Genomic DNA, 15483 nt, shown 5'->3' with positions numbered 1-15483 from the left:
TTCGTGACGCACACTCAAGGAGCATTTGAACCAAAATGTACTCATCAACACCACCGCCACCATTGCCGCCGCCTAAACCGAGCAGTCACGAAACTAGCCGACTGGGCACCCCTTCGACATCGCAGTCACCACGCCCCTCACCACTGACTGACGGCGGCTTCAGCGGCGCAGACTGGAAGGGCAAAGGAATAGACACTGACGCATCAGGCCTGATACCAGCCCCCTCACGCCATAACTCCCAGAGGACACGCCAGCAACATCAGCAGCAGCAGCAGCAAGCACCGCCAGACATTCCAGATCCAGGCGAGACCTGGCTCCCCAAGTTCCTGGAGGACAAGTCGTACGTCGAACAAATGCTTCATATTATATACTGTCTTGTGACGGGGACTATACCACTGACTCAAACCTGAACAGCAAGCAAGACCTAGCTGCAATCCTCTCCTCGCCCTCCGTCCTCAACTCCCTGACACACTCACCCGTAACCGCTCACCCATCCATCACCCAGTCGCACGCGTCTCTGCAGTCCGCCCTGGCCGAAAACCTGGCCCTCACACAGCACCTGCTGGACCTGGAATCCCATCTCACAGTTCAGCGCTCCTCTACGCAGGCGCAACTTCTTTCCACACATGCCCTGGAGCGCCAATGGCGCGCCAAGCAGTCTGAGATGGACATGGCCCTGGCGCCGTTCGCGCCGGGCAGCCTGTACCAACGACTTACACAGGGACTGCAGGAGCAGGAGATGATATGCAACGCTATGGAGGAGAGCTTCTTGGAGGGCGAAGGAAGCGGGGACAATGTTGCGACGGAGCGTGAGGTGACTGACTGGGTGCGACGGTACCGAGAGAGCAGGAAGCTGTTCTACCTTAGACAGGAGCGGAAGGAGAGGTGGAACGAGAGGCGAGTCGGGGGCTGGCGGTAACAGCACCACTGGCAAGACTGGTTGGCAGCAGAAAGACGACGGCACCGCCATTGCGCGGTGGTTTCCTGCACAATTACTTCACATATCTATATCTGGCTAGCTCGCTGGGTTGAGTATCTTGAAGGCTCCTGGGGTCCAAGGGCTGGAGACGCTTCTCTTGGATTGTGCGGCAGCATGGAGGGTCACATCAACAGCGCTGAAGTAGCCCGTTCCCGCAGTGACGGCAGTAGCGCAGGCTGTACGGGCGGTGTTTTTCTACATGCCTGGGCGGAGTTGAGCTCACACTTTGCCTTCATTCCAGCTGTGTGAGGGAACCTCATCATCCATGCCGCTCGCCCTGGAGCTTGCGCGCCTCTGGCGGACGTATGGTGTAACCAGTCCGCAAGAGGATCGTGAAACCAGCCTCACTTATATTCCCTTGGCACGACGTCGGTTTTCTGGAAGCCGCCGGAAACGAGGCAGGCTCAACACAAGAATAAACTTAGCGAATCAGAAAGGCCCGATGAAACCCTGCGGCGGGTTTCTACTGAGTTTATCGTCCTGCAGTCACGCAAGGTTGGAGTCGGACCGATGACCTCCATCGTGCAGTAGGAAAGCATACCGGGGCTGGGGTGTGTGGTGTGACGATAGTTGTTGGCTCAATTTGACGGACGGGGTGTCTGGTTCGGGAATGGACACTAAGATCCCACTTAGATCGCAGATTGAGATGTGGCCTTACAGAGTTGGGGATCGAACCAAAAATGCATTGAAGGGTTGATAACAAATCCTTATATTAAGCCCTCGCTTCTATTACCCATGTGATCTATACATCCCATCGATCGCTTCGCTGTGAGTAGCGAACTTGCTTTGCAAGTTTCTCGTGCTACCTACTATCTCGACATCCCGGCCGAGAGCACTTCCTGGAAGCTTTTCCGGAAGCAGCAATGAGGGAAGCGTGTGTCAGGGTGTTGCGAATTCGGCAGTTCTTCGCTTTTGAATGTCGAGTGAATAGCTAGACAACTCCTTCTATTTGATCATACTGAAAGGACTCTTCTTCATTTCTGGGCTTCTTGGGCTCATAGGCAGAGCGAATAGCTCGTCTTCAGTTACCTGATTCTCCAGGGGCGGCCGGGCTGGCGGTGCCGATTTGTCATCCTCCATCATGGCATCTAACGATGCCACTCCGGATGTTGTACCTCCCACGGCCACGGCCGTAGACAAAGCCGATCGAGTGCGTGTCGTAGTCCCAGAGTTACTGGGTGTAAAGTAATGTTGGTTTGGTCGTTGACCTGTGATTCCTGTTAAATCCTCACTCCTCGTCCACACCCCTGTCAAGCTCAGCTTACCTCCTGTGTTAGCCAGCTCAGAAGGACTTGTGGCAAGCTTGAGCCCTCTCAGCTTTTCGCCGAGTTTACCTCCTACCGGCGACCGGGGACTTTGAGGCGTGGGCGGAGCCTCCTGTTGGACTGGCCTGCCGGCGGGATAGGGATGTTGAAGGCCAAAATGGTAAGCAACCCACGTCATGTCATCCCAGGCCATCTGCGCACCAACGCCCTCGCTGTTGACCTGCACTTCGCGATCGTATTCCGTTGAGAGTTGTCTCAACCTCTTTTCCGCCCTGCCAATCAGTGTTAGTGGTTGCTCTTGGAGATAGAGGGCACATATCGCCGTTGTCTAGTCCCCCCCTCCCCCCCAATGACATTCCGCTGCAAGGTTGTAAAAGCGAGGAAACTCACCACTGCGTGTGAAGGACGCCTCGCTTCCCGGCGGCTTTCGTAACGTCGGCCCCGAGCGCTGGCGTGAAGATTGCAGGCATTGGTCTTGCGACCAATCTGCGGCCTGTCAACGTATGTGATATCGTGACCACTGATGGTACATGAACATCGTCCTCTATGAGGATGAGGATACGATGAGTAGAGTCACCCTCGACCTCCTTGACCTCGTTGGTCTCCTTGAAGATCTTTCCCTCCCAAGACACATCCCACGTATCGAGATCCTGGCGTGGCTGATGTGGTTCCGTATCGTCAGCCCCAGCCACTGCCGGATCCCACTCGACCACCAAGACCTTCGAGCCTTCATTGCCGCGTCCCATCTCGAACTCAAAACGTGCCCATGCATTGGGAGAGGAAGGAGTCCCGGGGGACTCCACCAAACCGGTGGCTGCTAACTGGTCCGCATTGGGGATATTGAGACCAGGCGCTGATGGCGCGCCCATCAGAACTGACATAGCTGTTTCACGGCAAAGGTAGCTGTGGTCCTACTTGAGCTAGACTCACAAGTCGCAGTGCTGCGCTAGATGCAATGCGACGCTATGTGGTGCTGCCTCGCCAGAGATCTAATATCAACGGTTGAGACTCTCCGAGAACAACGCGCGGGGAGCTACTGCATTAACAGCACCGCGTGCTATCGATGGGTATAGCCTGGACCGGGAGCGACTGTCAACAAATGACTAGAGTAAAAATGAAAAGGCCCGCAAGTTCAATGTGCGTTGTTGACGGATCCTGAATGTTGCGGTGTTGTAGCGGTCGCGGGCCGTAAACATCCACACCTTATCCTGATCCCAGCAGCACCCCGTTATCTCGTATGGGAATGAGGCAAGACGGGTAGTGAGTTTTTACCAAAGAAAAACGAAGCAGGAACGAGGAGTTCAGCTGCCATGCCCAATTGTAATCATAGGATTTGCTTCACTTTGATCCCAAAAGTTTCGCTTGATGGTGACCTGACTGTAGACCAGCAGAACGGCTTCGCAGCGGGGTGAGGGTCAGGAAAATCGCTGGATGATTTCAGGGTTGCAATGATACCCTGACTGAAAGGGGAACGCTCGACATCTTGGCGTTGAGAGTACGGTACCGACAAAGGACATTGGTCAGGATGGCGAGGCTATTACATTTCTCGGACTATGCGGCGGGATGAGCTGAATCACGCAAGTAGCCGAGAAGTATTAGGGACTCCTTCAACAAGCAGACGGACGAACAACGTGGGCAGGAATGATGCTAAATTTAGAGCTTGCACGCATATCAGTATGTGAAATAATGGGTCCATCAGCAACGATATTGTCCTATGCCGCCGCTCTATTCCTCCCTAGGAGAGGGGCTGACAGCGTCTCCAAACTGTCGGAACATCGTGGCAAATACTACAGAGGAACCAAAACCTGCAACACCGACTCGCATGTGCAACATCCCACTAGAATTGTTTCCAGTGTATTACTTTGCTTCTTACCGTCTCTCCGGTCGAGTTGCAACAAGATAACCTCTGTCAGGAGCAGTTCGGTCGCAGAGCGGCAATTTTTGGGTCATCAGTTATTGATTTGACGCAATGTGTGGCACCAGCATTGATCCTTTCGCGAAGGCTCTTCCGGAGCGGATCGGCGTTGAGGCAGCCTAATAACCGTTTACGCTCGAAAAAAGCCGGCTTCTGGCGTCAATTAGACGAGGAAGATTTCCTGATAATTGCGCTTCATGACCATTGGCCCCAAGTTTCCATCGAGAAAGACGTGACGGAAAGCTGCGAGTGTTTGATCCGCGAAGCACTCCTCTGAGATAACTTACACAAGTCGCTAGTGACTGATGGTGCCAGTTGCATATTAGCAAAGCTACACAATTGATTTTGTCAGAGCATAAACAAACCAATCCAAGACGAGCGCGTGCGAGGTTAAAAAGAATTTAAAAATTTCAAGGCCACGAGCTTGTCAAAGTGCAGTTATGCCTGTGACAGAGAACACCAGGTGTTTATAACGTGCTCGGTGGTTCAAGTATTTGTCGAACAGCGTGTCATGATAAGAGTCACAAATGGCCCGTCCTCCTTCCATATCCACAATCGCAGCCAGGGAAGCACGTCACCCACCATCGTCAGGCATCGAATATTAATATAACGTATCAACGTCATGTTTTCTCCAGATTCAAGGTCGTCTGCTGGCGCCCATGTGTGTAGTTACATAGTGCGGAGCTCGTGAACGGGTGCAATGATCCCCGGATGATACGATGCCAGACCACACAAAGACCCCATTATTCAGCGGAGCGAATAAGGGTCCCGTCGCGAAGAAGAGTTCCGACTTTGGCTAGGATAGCTGGAGCGGACATATGCTTTTCCGGGGGTCAGGACATTTCATTCTCTCCATCAACGTCCGTTCGCAGTGGGCCAGATTCTGTATCTCATGGGCTGCGGAGAAGGTGAGCGGTCAGTCCAGGAAAATCGTCAAAATATATTGGAGTTTTGAGATGACATCGATAAAGTTCTGGGTCCTCATCAGAGCCCGCCCCCATGAAAATTGCCAGCTTGCGACACCATTTTGGTTCTTTCCCCAGACCCGTTAGATCAAGAAATCCCCCACGTACCGAATCTCCAATAGATCCACTGAATGAGCCACTTGGGATCGTCGGGTCCATTTGGAAGGCGAGACGGTCCGAAGATAGCCATGGTTCTCCACCCTGCGGGCCTGCTTCGTCCTTGCTTGTTTCGCAACCATGATTGATTCGGAATTTCCAGCTGGGCAGTGGCAATTTTGTGACAATACTTACACCCGTAGGATAATTGATTGGCGGAATAATCCAACTGTGTGGTTGTTACTGCTGTGAATATCGCAAACCATTGCTGTAAGCGCTTTCCATTGACTATGGCGATAATAATTATTTGCCAAGGACTGTTTTCAGAAGAGCGGTTTGGTGATTATTGATTTCTCAAGCAGGGCACGACGGTGACGACTGGTTGAAGCGAGCCTTCTGGCACATTACGCGAGCCATGCAAATGACGCTGGAGGGAGGATTGGCTGGACGAACAATCGGCCAGAATCCGTAGACTACATAGACGATGGGGTTTCTTCGGAGAAATTTCATCTTCAATGAAACACAGTTTTGCACAGAGAGCCGTTTTCTATCAGTTTTCCCCAAGCGGCCCTGCTGCAAACCTAATTCTTTATTCTAGAAACTTTCGAAGAAAAACGAGATTCACAGGGTTCAAGGAAACCCAATCGCACAATAATGCGAGGTAATGTCGGCTACCGGGATGGCGATTTATGAGAGTTTGGAAGCGACCGGAGTAGGGCCGGGGAAGACTCTGAAAAGTGGGTTTCTTTTTCGCGGGGAATTTGCATCGACACCCCCCTCCCCCCTCCCCCCTTGGAGCCTGGACTTCGCTAGATCCACACGTCTTTGTCAGATATCTCAGCCTGGCGCAACATCACCAAAAGCTGTACTAAACAGGTTGATAGCTCACACAAGCCACGCTCATGTACAAGAGATCTGCAGACCGTGTGGTTTCCATAAGGATTTCACCTAACTTTTTACCTCATATTTTGAACCCACCTACTGATGAGTAACTTGTTTCTTATCACGATGTGTCAAGTCAGACAAGTGCTAAGAGGAGTCCCCATGGAGAATAGGCAGATAACGAAACAATAATAGCACCGAGCACAACGGCAATATCGGCCTTATAACAGAGCACCTGATCAGCTTAGGATCCATATGGAGGGTCTCCAGAATCCACAAAGCCCATGGTGAAGACGTATGAGGTCTGAGTGCTTCCACCGCATGATGCTGAGGAAGAATGGACCGGCGGTGTCGCGGAAGAGGGACAGAAAAGCCGGCTGAGGTGATAGATAGAGAAGTCTGCAAGGTCTGGAAACTCCCACCAGTGGACGGCATCCGTCACAACATACACATTCCCCCGGGTCATAGGGCAACTGATGTCATTTTATATGATAAGATAGTGAATCCCGCTATGCTGGTATGGCAAGTAGGTCCATGCAACTGCGCAAACTCTTGTGTCTACTACTTGACAGTCTGCCGTCGTAATAGATCGGAAATGGGCAGTGACTCTAGCGGTGGTGAGTTCTGAGTGTTGATGCAACGCCGAGATTGGCATAGCAAGAAGCAACAGCCTATCTGAGAAGTGCCGAGCTTGCGGTGCAGATCTCACTTCACGTTCCGTGTCGAAGCATGAGCATGGCGCTTAGTCCGCCTACCTTACCCTGCGTGTAAATGCACTCACGAACCCTCGTGACGCCTTGCTCTTGGTTAATACGACTTAACCTAGTCTCTGCGAAAGCATTACGTTGCACCGCTTTTATGGTTACGTATCATCTCTTAGGCGTAGACAGTTTGTATGTATGAACTCATCACCACCATAGGCCGGTGTATTGAGTGACGGCACATCTGTGATGGCAATCGGGACTGTTTGACTCGGCAGCAGTCGTTTTTCGGTGATATTCACGGCGCCTAGCCACCTCCGATCAAGACCATCGAGCATTTGGGAGTGACGACGACGCTTAAACTTCATTCGGCCCCTTTCCGGTCATTGCTGGATATGTAGCTTAGGCCATCCGTTCAAGAGACACCGGGTCTAAAACTGACGAGCACCGGTGAAAGCTTAATAAATATACTCCATAGTTTCGCCATAGACCGCAGATCCTCAGCCGAGGTCATTGAATCGGCTGATCACGAATATACTGACACGGAAGGCGGAAACGCAGGCGCATTACAGTTGGTTCGCAAGCAGAAAAGCAAGGACATAGTTGAGGATCCAGTAATAGCAAGCACGTGTTGCGAAAATGATGGAGAGCAAATGGGTCGAGCGGATACCACTAATACATAAGACACTCGAGGCTTCCAAGCGCACCAGTCGCACCAGTCGCAGTTAATACAATGGAGCGCCTCTGCGACGACAAACCCGGCAAAATTCCAACGCACTGGGGACACTGGGGAAGAAGCCGGGCTACGTGTGTATTGAGGAGTATGGATGACTTCACATGTAAGATGGGTGACGCGCTGCTTGGCACCCACTGCACCTCCCACCAAAAGTCAGGTGGGAGGAGACGATTGATCCGCGCGAGAGCATAACGTTCAATCGGGTGCGTTGCGAAGCCCGTGATTAGAAAGCAGGTCGCTCTTATACGGGCCGATTCGGTTCGTGAGATGTTATGTAGATACAGCAAGCAGACGACTGGAGAAAATATGAATAGCACTTGGGCCAAACCACTTGGCACTGCCGTGCTCGGTGTGTCCGCCAAGCCCTTCACGATGGTGCTGTCGACACAACATCCGTATGCGATGGCACTCCAGAACATGCGGAATTCTCGTGGCCAGGGGTGCTGCAGCGGAAGGGAGGGATAAATTGGTAGAAAGCAAAATGAAGTTGCCTGGGCGTGTTGTAACTTTGCACTCTGTGAGAGCATATGCCGGAACATAACTCGCTCGTGCCATCTGTGGGTCTCCACTATTTCGCCGGTCAAATCGCCGTGAGCAGCACTCGAACAATCCAACACTCTTCAGACCCAGATGTGACCATAGTCGTCTCCTATTAGCCTCCCATTAGCCGTTGCTCACCACATACAGTGCATTGTATGCAGAATGCCCCCGAAACGCGTGACACGATTAGCACCATACGACTACAGGATCGGTATATTGTCAGTATACACCGTTGAACAATACATATGCTTCCACTACCACCTGCCAACTCATGAAATCAAGATGCAAAAATAGTCATAGTTTGCAATAACACAAGCACAACCATAAGCATTAGGTGCGCGTGAGCAATCGATGTGCTTGACCTCGTACGTACATAGCGCATGTCCGCGTCCCTCCTCCCAGTGACTGCTTAGTCACTTAATCTTGGTCCGGTCCCTGAGATACAGTTAAACCCAACACCAAATCAGCACGACTCAAACGCAGCAGTGCAAGTCCCCCAGCCCATAGGGTCCAACAGATTTGTTTTGTACTCCACGATTTCGATGGACCGGAATTCTTTTGGAACCTTGACGGAATCTACCAAGTAGTGGGAGAAGCCAAAAGAAGAAGACCCAGAATCGTGGTCATTGCAGCCACGATTGAACCGATTGAACCGCGGACGCCTTCCCCGGGGCGAGGACGCAAAAGAGCATAGTGTGGATATCCAATTGGTAGCGGCGGTCTCCTATATTTCACGCCAGACACCCACCCGACGGTCAAATCCACGCCCATGTCCACTACGCTGTACAAGGTACGCTCCAGGCTCTAGGTTGCGGAATACCCACGCCCACCACGTTCAGCGTACATAGGATACCCACACTGGGCCTGGCGTATCTTCCAACTACTGCTGTCGGCCAATCCATAACGCTCAGACACGCCCCCCCCCCCCCTTCTCCATTCTCGGCCTCTTTTCCTTTTCTCCTCACTGTCTCGATCCGCTCCCACTGCTGCCAAGTCGAGTAAAGTCGAGCCTGGGCTTCGCTCTCTTGCGTTCAGAGGCGTCCCTCACCTCAGCCAACCTGGAAACCTTGGCTTGCGAGACAACCAGTCTCTATTCTCCCGTTATTCTCCCCTTCACATACCTTGGTGACTGGTGTTCCTGTTCTCAACCATCTAATACCTACAACAAACCGAAAGCCATACACAGAGTGCTTCCCTTTACAACCACCACCCCTGCTCCGCCCTATCTTCGTGGGTTGGATTGGACTGGACTGAATCGGATTGCGATCGACCGGTTGTCCTTTTTCTCCGGCACTTGCCTCATTCCCATTGTCGCAGGCGTGAACCACCGACTTTCGCGACGACCTATTCACGACCAAGACTGCAACACGTATCTGCAGAGCTGCGAACGCGAAGCAGAGGAGGGTTGCGGCTGTTGACCTTACCCGCCAATTCAGTGTGGACTATTCCCATCGACGTCGCTATCGTGGTATCGGAGCACAGCATATAATTGTGTTCTTGTGTCCCCGAAACTCGTTCAAGTCCAAGCGCAGGTGCTGCTTGTACGTTAGAAACGCCATCAGGAGGATATTGTCGGTTAGAGAATCGATTCGACAGGTTACTGCAGTGGCTGTCGGCTTTCGCGGAGGGGATCACGCACTCTCGTTAAAACCGTCACTCGAAACGCCCGACGTTGAATCCCATTATTTGCTCTCGGCATCCACAACTCTAGCGGCCTGATGTATCAATATGTTTAGTTCGCGACCGGCCTTTGTCGCTTCAGACCACTCCGTTCTCCCGGCTTTCCCTGCCCTGTAGGAGACAGCAAGCACCAGCAGTGCCTGCCTGTCTCCCACCCTGCTTCAAACCCATCATGTCTACATCACAGCGAGTAGTCACGATGGACCCCCCTCACATTACTGAATTCGCCTCGCAGCGATACTTCGATAAATTAAAACAGCTTACTGAGACCAAGGATCAAGCGCTTCCTCAAGATGGCTCCGTCATTTCTCAGTCCTCAACGTTTATCCTTCCCATCGGAAGAACAAAAGATCAGCTTATCAACGATGCCTTGGAGAAGAAGAAGCGGGCCAACTTTAGCCTACGCTCTATACTTCCGTCACGGGCATCTGTCGACCATGAGCGGAGGATATCCACTGAAGCTGGCGTGAAGAAGAGGTTCGTCTGCTCATAACCTCTCATAAGTCTCGGTTTTATTGACTCATTGCAGTGCCTCATTCGACCAACTCTTTCTGGTATTACCAAACGAGCTCAAGATACAAATCATTGCATCGTTACCTCTGTCGGACATCTTGAATCTGCGGCTGGCGTCCCGATCATGGCATGCTATGGTATCTTTCAACGAGTTACCTATTACTCGCTATCACATCGAGCATCACATCCCGGCGTACGCCTTACGACTGTACCCCGTGCCTGAGTTTTCCAAGGTCAATTTCCATTATCTATGCGGGATATGGCATCGATTACACGTTGCGGCCAAACTAGCATTCTTGATATGCGAGTGGATTACGAAAGAGATATTTCTAAGGAATACTCCAGCACAACGCAACGATTTTGCTCAACAACATGAACGAATGCGTCGAAGACTCATTCCGCTCTTGTTTACGGTCTTCCACTTCTTCGAAACCTATCGGGACCTTCATGTCAAGTTTGTACAGGAACATGGATATGGGCTGAACAAGGCTCCCTATACAATTAACCCCGTCGAAGCCCAGATAATGAGTATGTATGACGACAAAACACTATTACAGGTTCACCAGATTTTCCCAATGGTGGTTGCGTCTTTCGTACGACGCCTACGACCACCGTCTTATGCCGGTCGTCTGGAACGTACTCTCCGTGGTTATTTGAAGGACAAACCTGCTGACGAAATATATGCAACTGCCCTATGCGTGGGTGGTCTGCGACAAGTCGAAAAGTTCTGGGAGATAAAAGGTTATTCTGCACGACGAGGCGCTGTTGACAGATGGTACAACGGCTTAATGAAAGAGTCGAAAGAGAGCTTTGTAGAGCCTAGGCCACATGTGCCTTGCGTTGATGCCCCAACTAAGCCACGCCGCGGGTTTATGGGCTTACACCGGAAAAAGTCGACATTTGGTACTACGGATATTTCTATAGGACATAATGAACCTACATCACCCTTACCATCAGTTTCGAACGCTCCGGGTCGACGGGGCTCCGAAACAGGTCGGCGGCTAAGCGACGTCTCTGGAATAGGGAGACCTTCCGATAGTTGGATTTTCGACACCAGTTTGGCAGCAGGCATGCCCATGGGACCCCTGCCCAAAGAACAATCACGTCTCGTCACACCAGACGTGCCCATTTTACAACAAATATGGCTGCCCACAGCGGAGGCTCTCATCATGGACAGGAAGGTCGTGGAGAGGCCCCAAGATATCAGGCGGAACGCACAAGTAATGTTGGAGCTAATCCGAGAAGATAGTGCTGCCATGGAAGACGAATGGTGGTACGGGACAGGTGCACCTGAGTCGATTCGTCCGCCAATGGAAGCAATCGAAGAAGACCCCATTGAATAGGAGCCGGGGTCATTTTCACATTAAGGGAAACCTCGATCGACTTCACCGTATTGCAAATCCGACCTACTACTACTACCACTACTACTACTACGACACGTTCAAACATACTCTTTTCTATACCCATGGCGTGAGCATTTCCAGGCGTTTCGGTTTTTGGCGAGCTACACGGGAAAAACCCGGGCTGGCCTTTTTGCACAGATGGCGACGGCGAAACTTATAGGAGTTACTTTCTTATGTACTGAACCTGTTTATTACACCAAGGATCTCACACCTTGCGATGTTTGATGCATTTCACTGGATATCGGAGGGCATGGACATTAGCCCATGAAGGTCGAATGGCTCGGGCGATATGCCTAGAATAGATACCGCACGGCAGCAGCATTGCCTAGCTTCTTTTTTGTACCTCATAGCTACCAGAAGAATCAAAAAGAATCATGAATTGGTACAATTTCAAGCAGTGCCTCTTTATCCATGACGTATTGTTGCCATGCCTCAAATGAGACAGTTTCCATGTTCTCATCGTTATCTTATACTCGTCTTATCGTTCTCTGAAAGCCAATGCCTGATGTCTGGTTCGTGGGTATAAACAGATTAGCCACGTAGAGGGGGTTGGTTAGCGTTGAGAACAAACTGTTGGACATTTGTGCTGGTTGTCTGGGCCTTTTGTTTGCATCAACAGATCGTTGGAAACATGATTCCAAGCCGCACTCAGCAACGCGGCTGAATACGGATTTTGAATTCTTTGTTTCATGTCTCTAGCCCTGGCACCTGACCGATTTACATTACCTCGAATGTTGCTCGTTTCTTTGTTTCTTAGAGGTGGAGTTTCATGTTATGGCAGGACTGACACCAACATAATACGACTGCCGGGATTGTTCACGGCCTGCGGTTCATCTCGATTGGTGTATACATAAGGTGTCATCTTTTGTGGTGCTGGACGTCTGCAGCTTGATTTCGCATTTCCATCGTTCAATACGTGGGTTGGGAGAAGCAACAGTTCCAGAAGCCATCATGAGTCTTCCACGCCAAATTGTGAAAATCTCCGAGGTTCAAGACGCTTTGTCTGATATCCTAGATGCCACGGCAACACGAAAAAACAAACACAGGCTTGATGGCAGAGCTTGGAACGGCTATTGCAGGGTTAAGCAGCGAGCTGACCAGCTTTCCCAGGTCGAGGAGTTCACTGAAGAAGCGGGAACCACCGCGGCTGCTTGGATCCTTGCTATCGAAGTGGCCAAATCCAAACCTTTGGATCGGGAGGACCCTACGTGGTTGGTTTTATCGTCCTTGGCTGTCATTATTGTTGCTTCGCGGAAGCAGGCACTACTGACCCATGACCCATGCCATGATCAAGCTCGAACGAAGCAGTTTTGGGACATCCTCAAGGCCGCCTTGGCTTCACAAACCTCTCTCTACGGCCTCGAAAGAGCGATGTGGCCCCACCAAGCAATTGATGTTCCAAATCACGGAAAACAGACACTATAAGGTCAAATTGGCCTGACAGCTTGGTCTTCTACCGTAAGGATGGCGGGATATTGGGGAGAGAAGACTTATCGCCGTCAACCACGCGATTGCGCGAGAGCATCGAGTTCCCAACAGGAACAAATCGCAGACGAGGTATTAGGGGCAGCCACGGCGAACGTGAAGAATGGAAAACGGCGTCGTACGAACATGCACAAGGCGGAAGCTCTCTTGGTGAGCAAGTGTGGTGGTTTTGACTAGCTGGTATATTTGTTCAATGAAAGCGAGAAAATCAGAAAACTACTTTGACCTTACCGTTACGGCTAAGGAATCTTCAAAAGTGAGGGGAGTGATTCGAGCATGGGCGATACGGAGTGTAGATCTGAGTATAATGATCAATATCACTCCGTCGAACATGGCAAAATTTGCTAGTAGCATAGAACAGAATCACACAAGAATGCAAAAACATACAACACCGGGGATTGCCCAGTGGTCACCCACGTGAGTGTGTATTACTAACGTTGCCCTGCTTCTCGGCTTGGAAGCAGATTTCTAGAAACTGGCAGTTCGTTTCGATCTCCTCTTGGCAGCCTCGTTAGCTTCGCAGTGGAAGCATTTCCGGTCCCATGTACACAGAATTCGCACACTTCTAGCAACCTCTCCTTTCTGTAAATCAGTTTATCGCTCACCTTTCGCGCACTCTGATGTATCGAAAAGGATGGTGATCCGTACATGAACAGCCTTGCGCGTTGAGAAATGATTTCGAGTATTATATCGTGTTTTGGGTGCTTTGGTGGCATTCTGCACCATGTGGTGTCAAGTGCTGGGTGTGGTACGTTGATAAATGCGTGAGGCGAAAGATACTTGACGCTAGTCCTTCATCGCCCTCGGACAGCCATACGAGATAGCGACCATGTCGTTTCTTCCTCCTACGCTTCTATGGATCCGTAAAGAGGAAGGGATACTAGATCCCCTTCTGACCTCGGCTGAAATTAAAGCGGCAACTATAGAGTTCCCTAGGTTAGCATCTTTGGCTCGACTACGCGATAAACCCTTCTCGTCAGCGACCGTTTTGTTGTTAAATACGGTCTTGCCGTTTTTGAAACCGAGAGTTCCGCGCTCTTGCTTTTAGAAAATATGGAACTCTTTACTCCCTTTTTACATATAATGTATCGAGAAGGAGACGAGCTCTTTCTTATCATGGAATTTATCGCTAGCGTACCCCTTAGCGATATATGGTCGACTGTGTCTAATGAAGTTCAAGTTCGCGGTAGTCCTTTATCTTACCGCTTCTTCTTCTCGTATTAAAGGGATCCCTTTATCTTAGGAACCTTTGACGACAAGAGAGACATTTCCTGAGCTTTAGCCTTAAAATCTCGGGCAAACTAAGAGGAATAGGGACGACAACTATAGATAACGGATTTCTTCTCTCGCTATCTCTCGACCGTACTTAGTAGTCATGAGAGCGTGTTTACATATGGTGAGTTATAACGGGTAATAGGCGGGCAAGTAAACGTGCAATTAAGGGATTTCCTGAGAGAATGTCATTGGAAAATATGCCATCCGTAATGCGATTATATCCAAGGCCGTATAATAGCGTGCAACGCAAGACGTGATCCATTTATCGATAATATCATTATAAAGGAATAAGGTAATAGTAGAAAGTAAGCATAAGTATAATTATTAGTAACAAGGACTAGGTCATGTAATCAAATTTCATTTAATCATTTCTTGTAGTGAAAAACAAAACACATCTAGGGCTGAATTTATTGGCGCTTTAAGATTAGGTCCTTGTTTGTTTAGAAACCTGTAACAACTATATCCAAACTCTGCTTTGTACCTTATAAGACCTTTCCTTTTCAACACAGAGATCGCCTCCTCCACCGTCCATTCGGTGCAAACTTTTTAGTCTTGTATTTCAAAGGTCGCCGAGCCTCTCCTGGTTCGTAGAACCTGAGGGGTTCCCAGGTTTTGACCGGCTCAGTCTTCATCGTCTCGACATTAAACGCCTTCTGTTTCGGGGATGCTGGTGCGTTGTTGAAGACATGCCGACTGTCAGCCTCGGGTCTCTTTCTGTCTGGAAAGTGAGCTGTAACCAGGGATGCGTATTGCATTAAATCTGCAGCTACTCCCAGAATCTTTGCGAAGGAAACCAACTTGCTCCGGACTTCAGTTTGGGAGACGAATTAATCGTATATGAGAATTTTCTCTCACGATAGCCCCATCTACTTCTGCTCGGAACTTTTAATGCGTCCCGGGACAACTGCTAATACTGCACAGTACGATAGCATTCCACCCGTCACTTTTGGCCTGTGTAGTAGGTAGTTAGGCAGTTTTTCGAGGGATAAAATCGCATTAAAGCAGTACTGCTCGAGCCATCATTTATCACAAATTCGTGTCTTCCGCA

At 50.3% G+C, this 15483-nt stretch overlaps 4 protein-coding genes across 4 annotated transcripts; 3 read left to right on the top strand and 1 right to left on the bottom strand.

Moving 5' to 3' along the window:
* Positions 1-35: 35 nt before the first annotated feature.
* Positions 36-919, top strand: BKA67DRAFT_653430 (uncharacterized protein; the record flags this gene model as incomplete). Its single annotated transcript, XM_046106367.1, has 2 exons — positions 36-340; positions 415-919. The coding sequence occupies 2 exons, from the start codon at positions 36-38 to the stop codon at positions 917-919; spliced, it is 810 nt and encodes a 269-aa protein (XP_045964361.1).
* A 789-nt stretch (positions 920-1708) lies between these two features.
* On the bottom strand, positions 1709-3505 carry BKA67DRAFT_44733 (uncharacterized protein). Its single transcript, XM_046096886.1, has 3 exons — positions 2635-3505; positions 2245-2516; positions 1709-2187 (listed from the first exon to the last, which is right to left on the bottom strand). Exons 1-3 carry the CDS (start codon positions 3123-3125, stop codon positions 1925-1927), a joined length of 1026 nt encoding a protein of 341 aa, XP_045964360.1. The 5' UTR covers positions 3126-3505; the 3' UTR covers positions 1709-1924.
* A 6426-nt stretch (positions 3506-9931) lies between these two features.
* BKA67DRAFT_653428 (F-box domain-containing protein) lies at positions 9932-11615 on the top strand (the record flags this gene model as incomplete). Its single annotated transcript, XM_046106366.1, has 2 exons — positions 9932-10236; positions 10289-11615. The coding sequence occupies 2 exons, from the start codon at positions 9932-9934 to the stop codon at positions 11613-11615; spliced, it is 1632 nt and encodes a 543-aa protein (XP_045964359.1).
* Positions 11616-12519: 904 nt separating this feature from the next.
* BKA67DRAFT_686661 (uncharacterized protein) lies at positions 12520-13364 on the top strand. Its single transcript, XM_046109028.1, has one exon. It carries the CDS (start codon positions 12627-12629, stop codon positions 13098-13100), a length of 474 nt encoding a protein of 157 aa, XP_045964358.1. The 5' UTR covers positions 12520-12626; the 3' UTR covers positions 13101-13364.
* Positions 13365-15483: the final 2119 nt, after the last annotated feature.

This window comes from Truncatella angustata (genome assembly GCF_020726525.1).
Source record: "Truncatella angustata strain MPI-SDFR-AT-0073 chromosome Unknown BKA67scaffold_1, whole genome shotgun sequence".
In the NCBI taxonomy this organism is placed as follows: domain Eukaryota; kingdom Fungi; phylum Ascomycota; class Sordariomycetes; order Amphisphaeriales; family Sporocadaceae; genus Truncatella; species Truncatella angustata.
The sequence above is the reverse complement of the archived record's forward strand: the minus strand, read 5'-3'. Positions and strand labels throughout refer to the sequence as shown.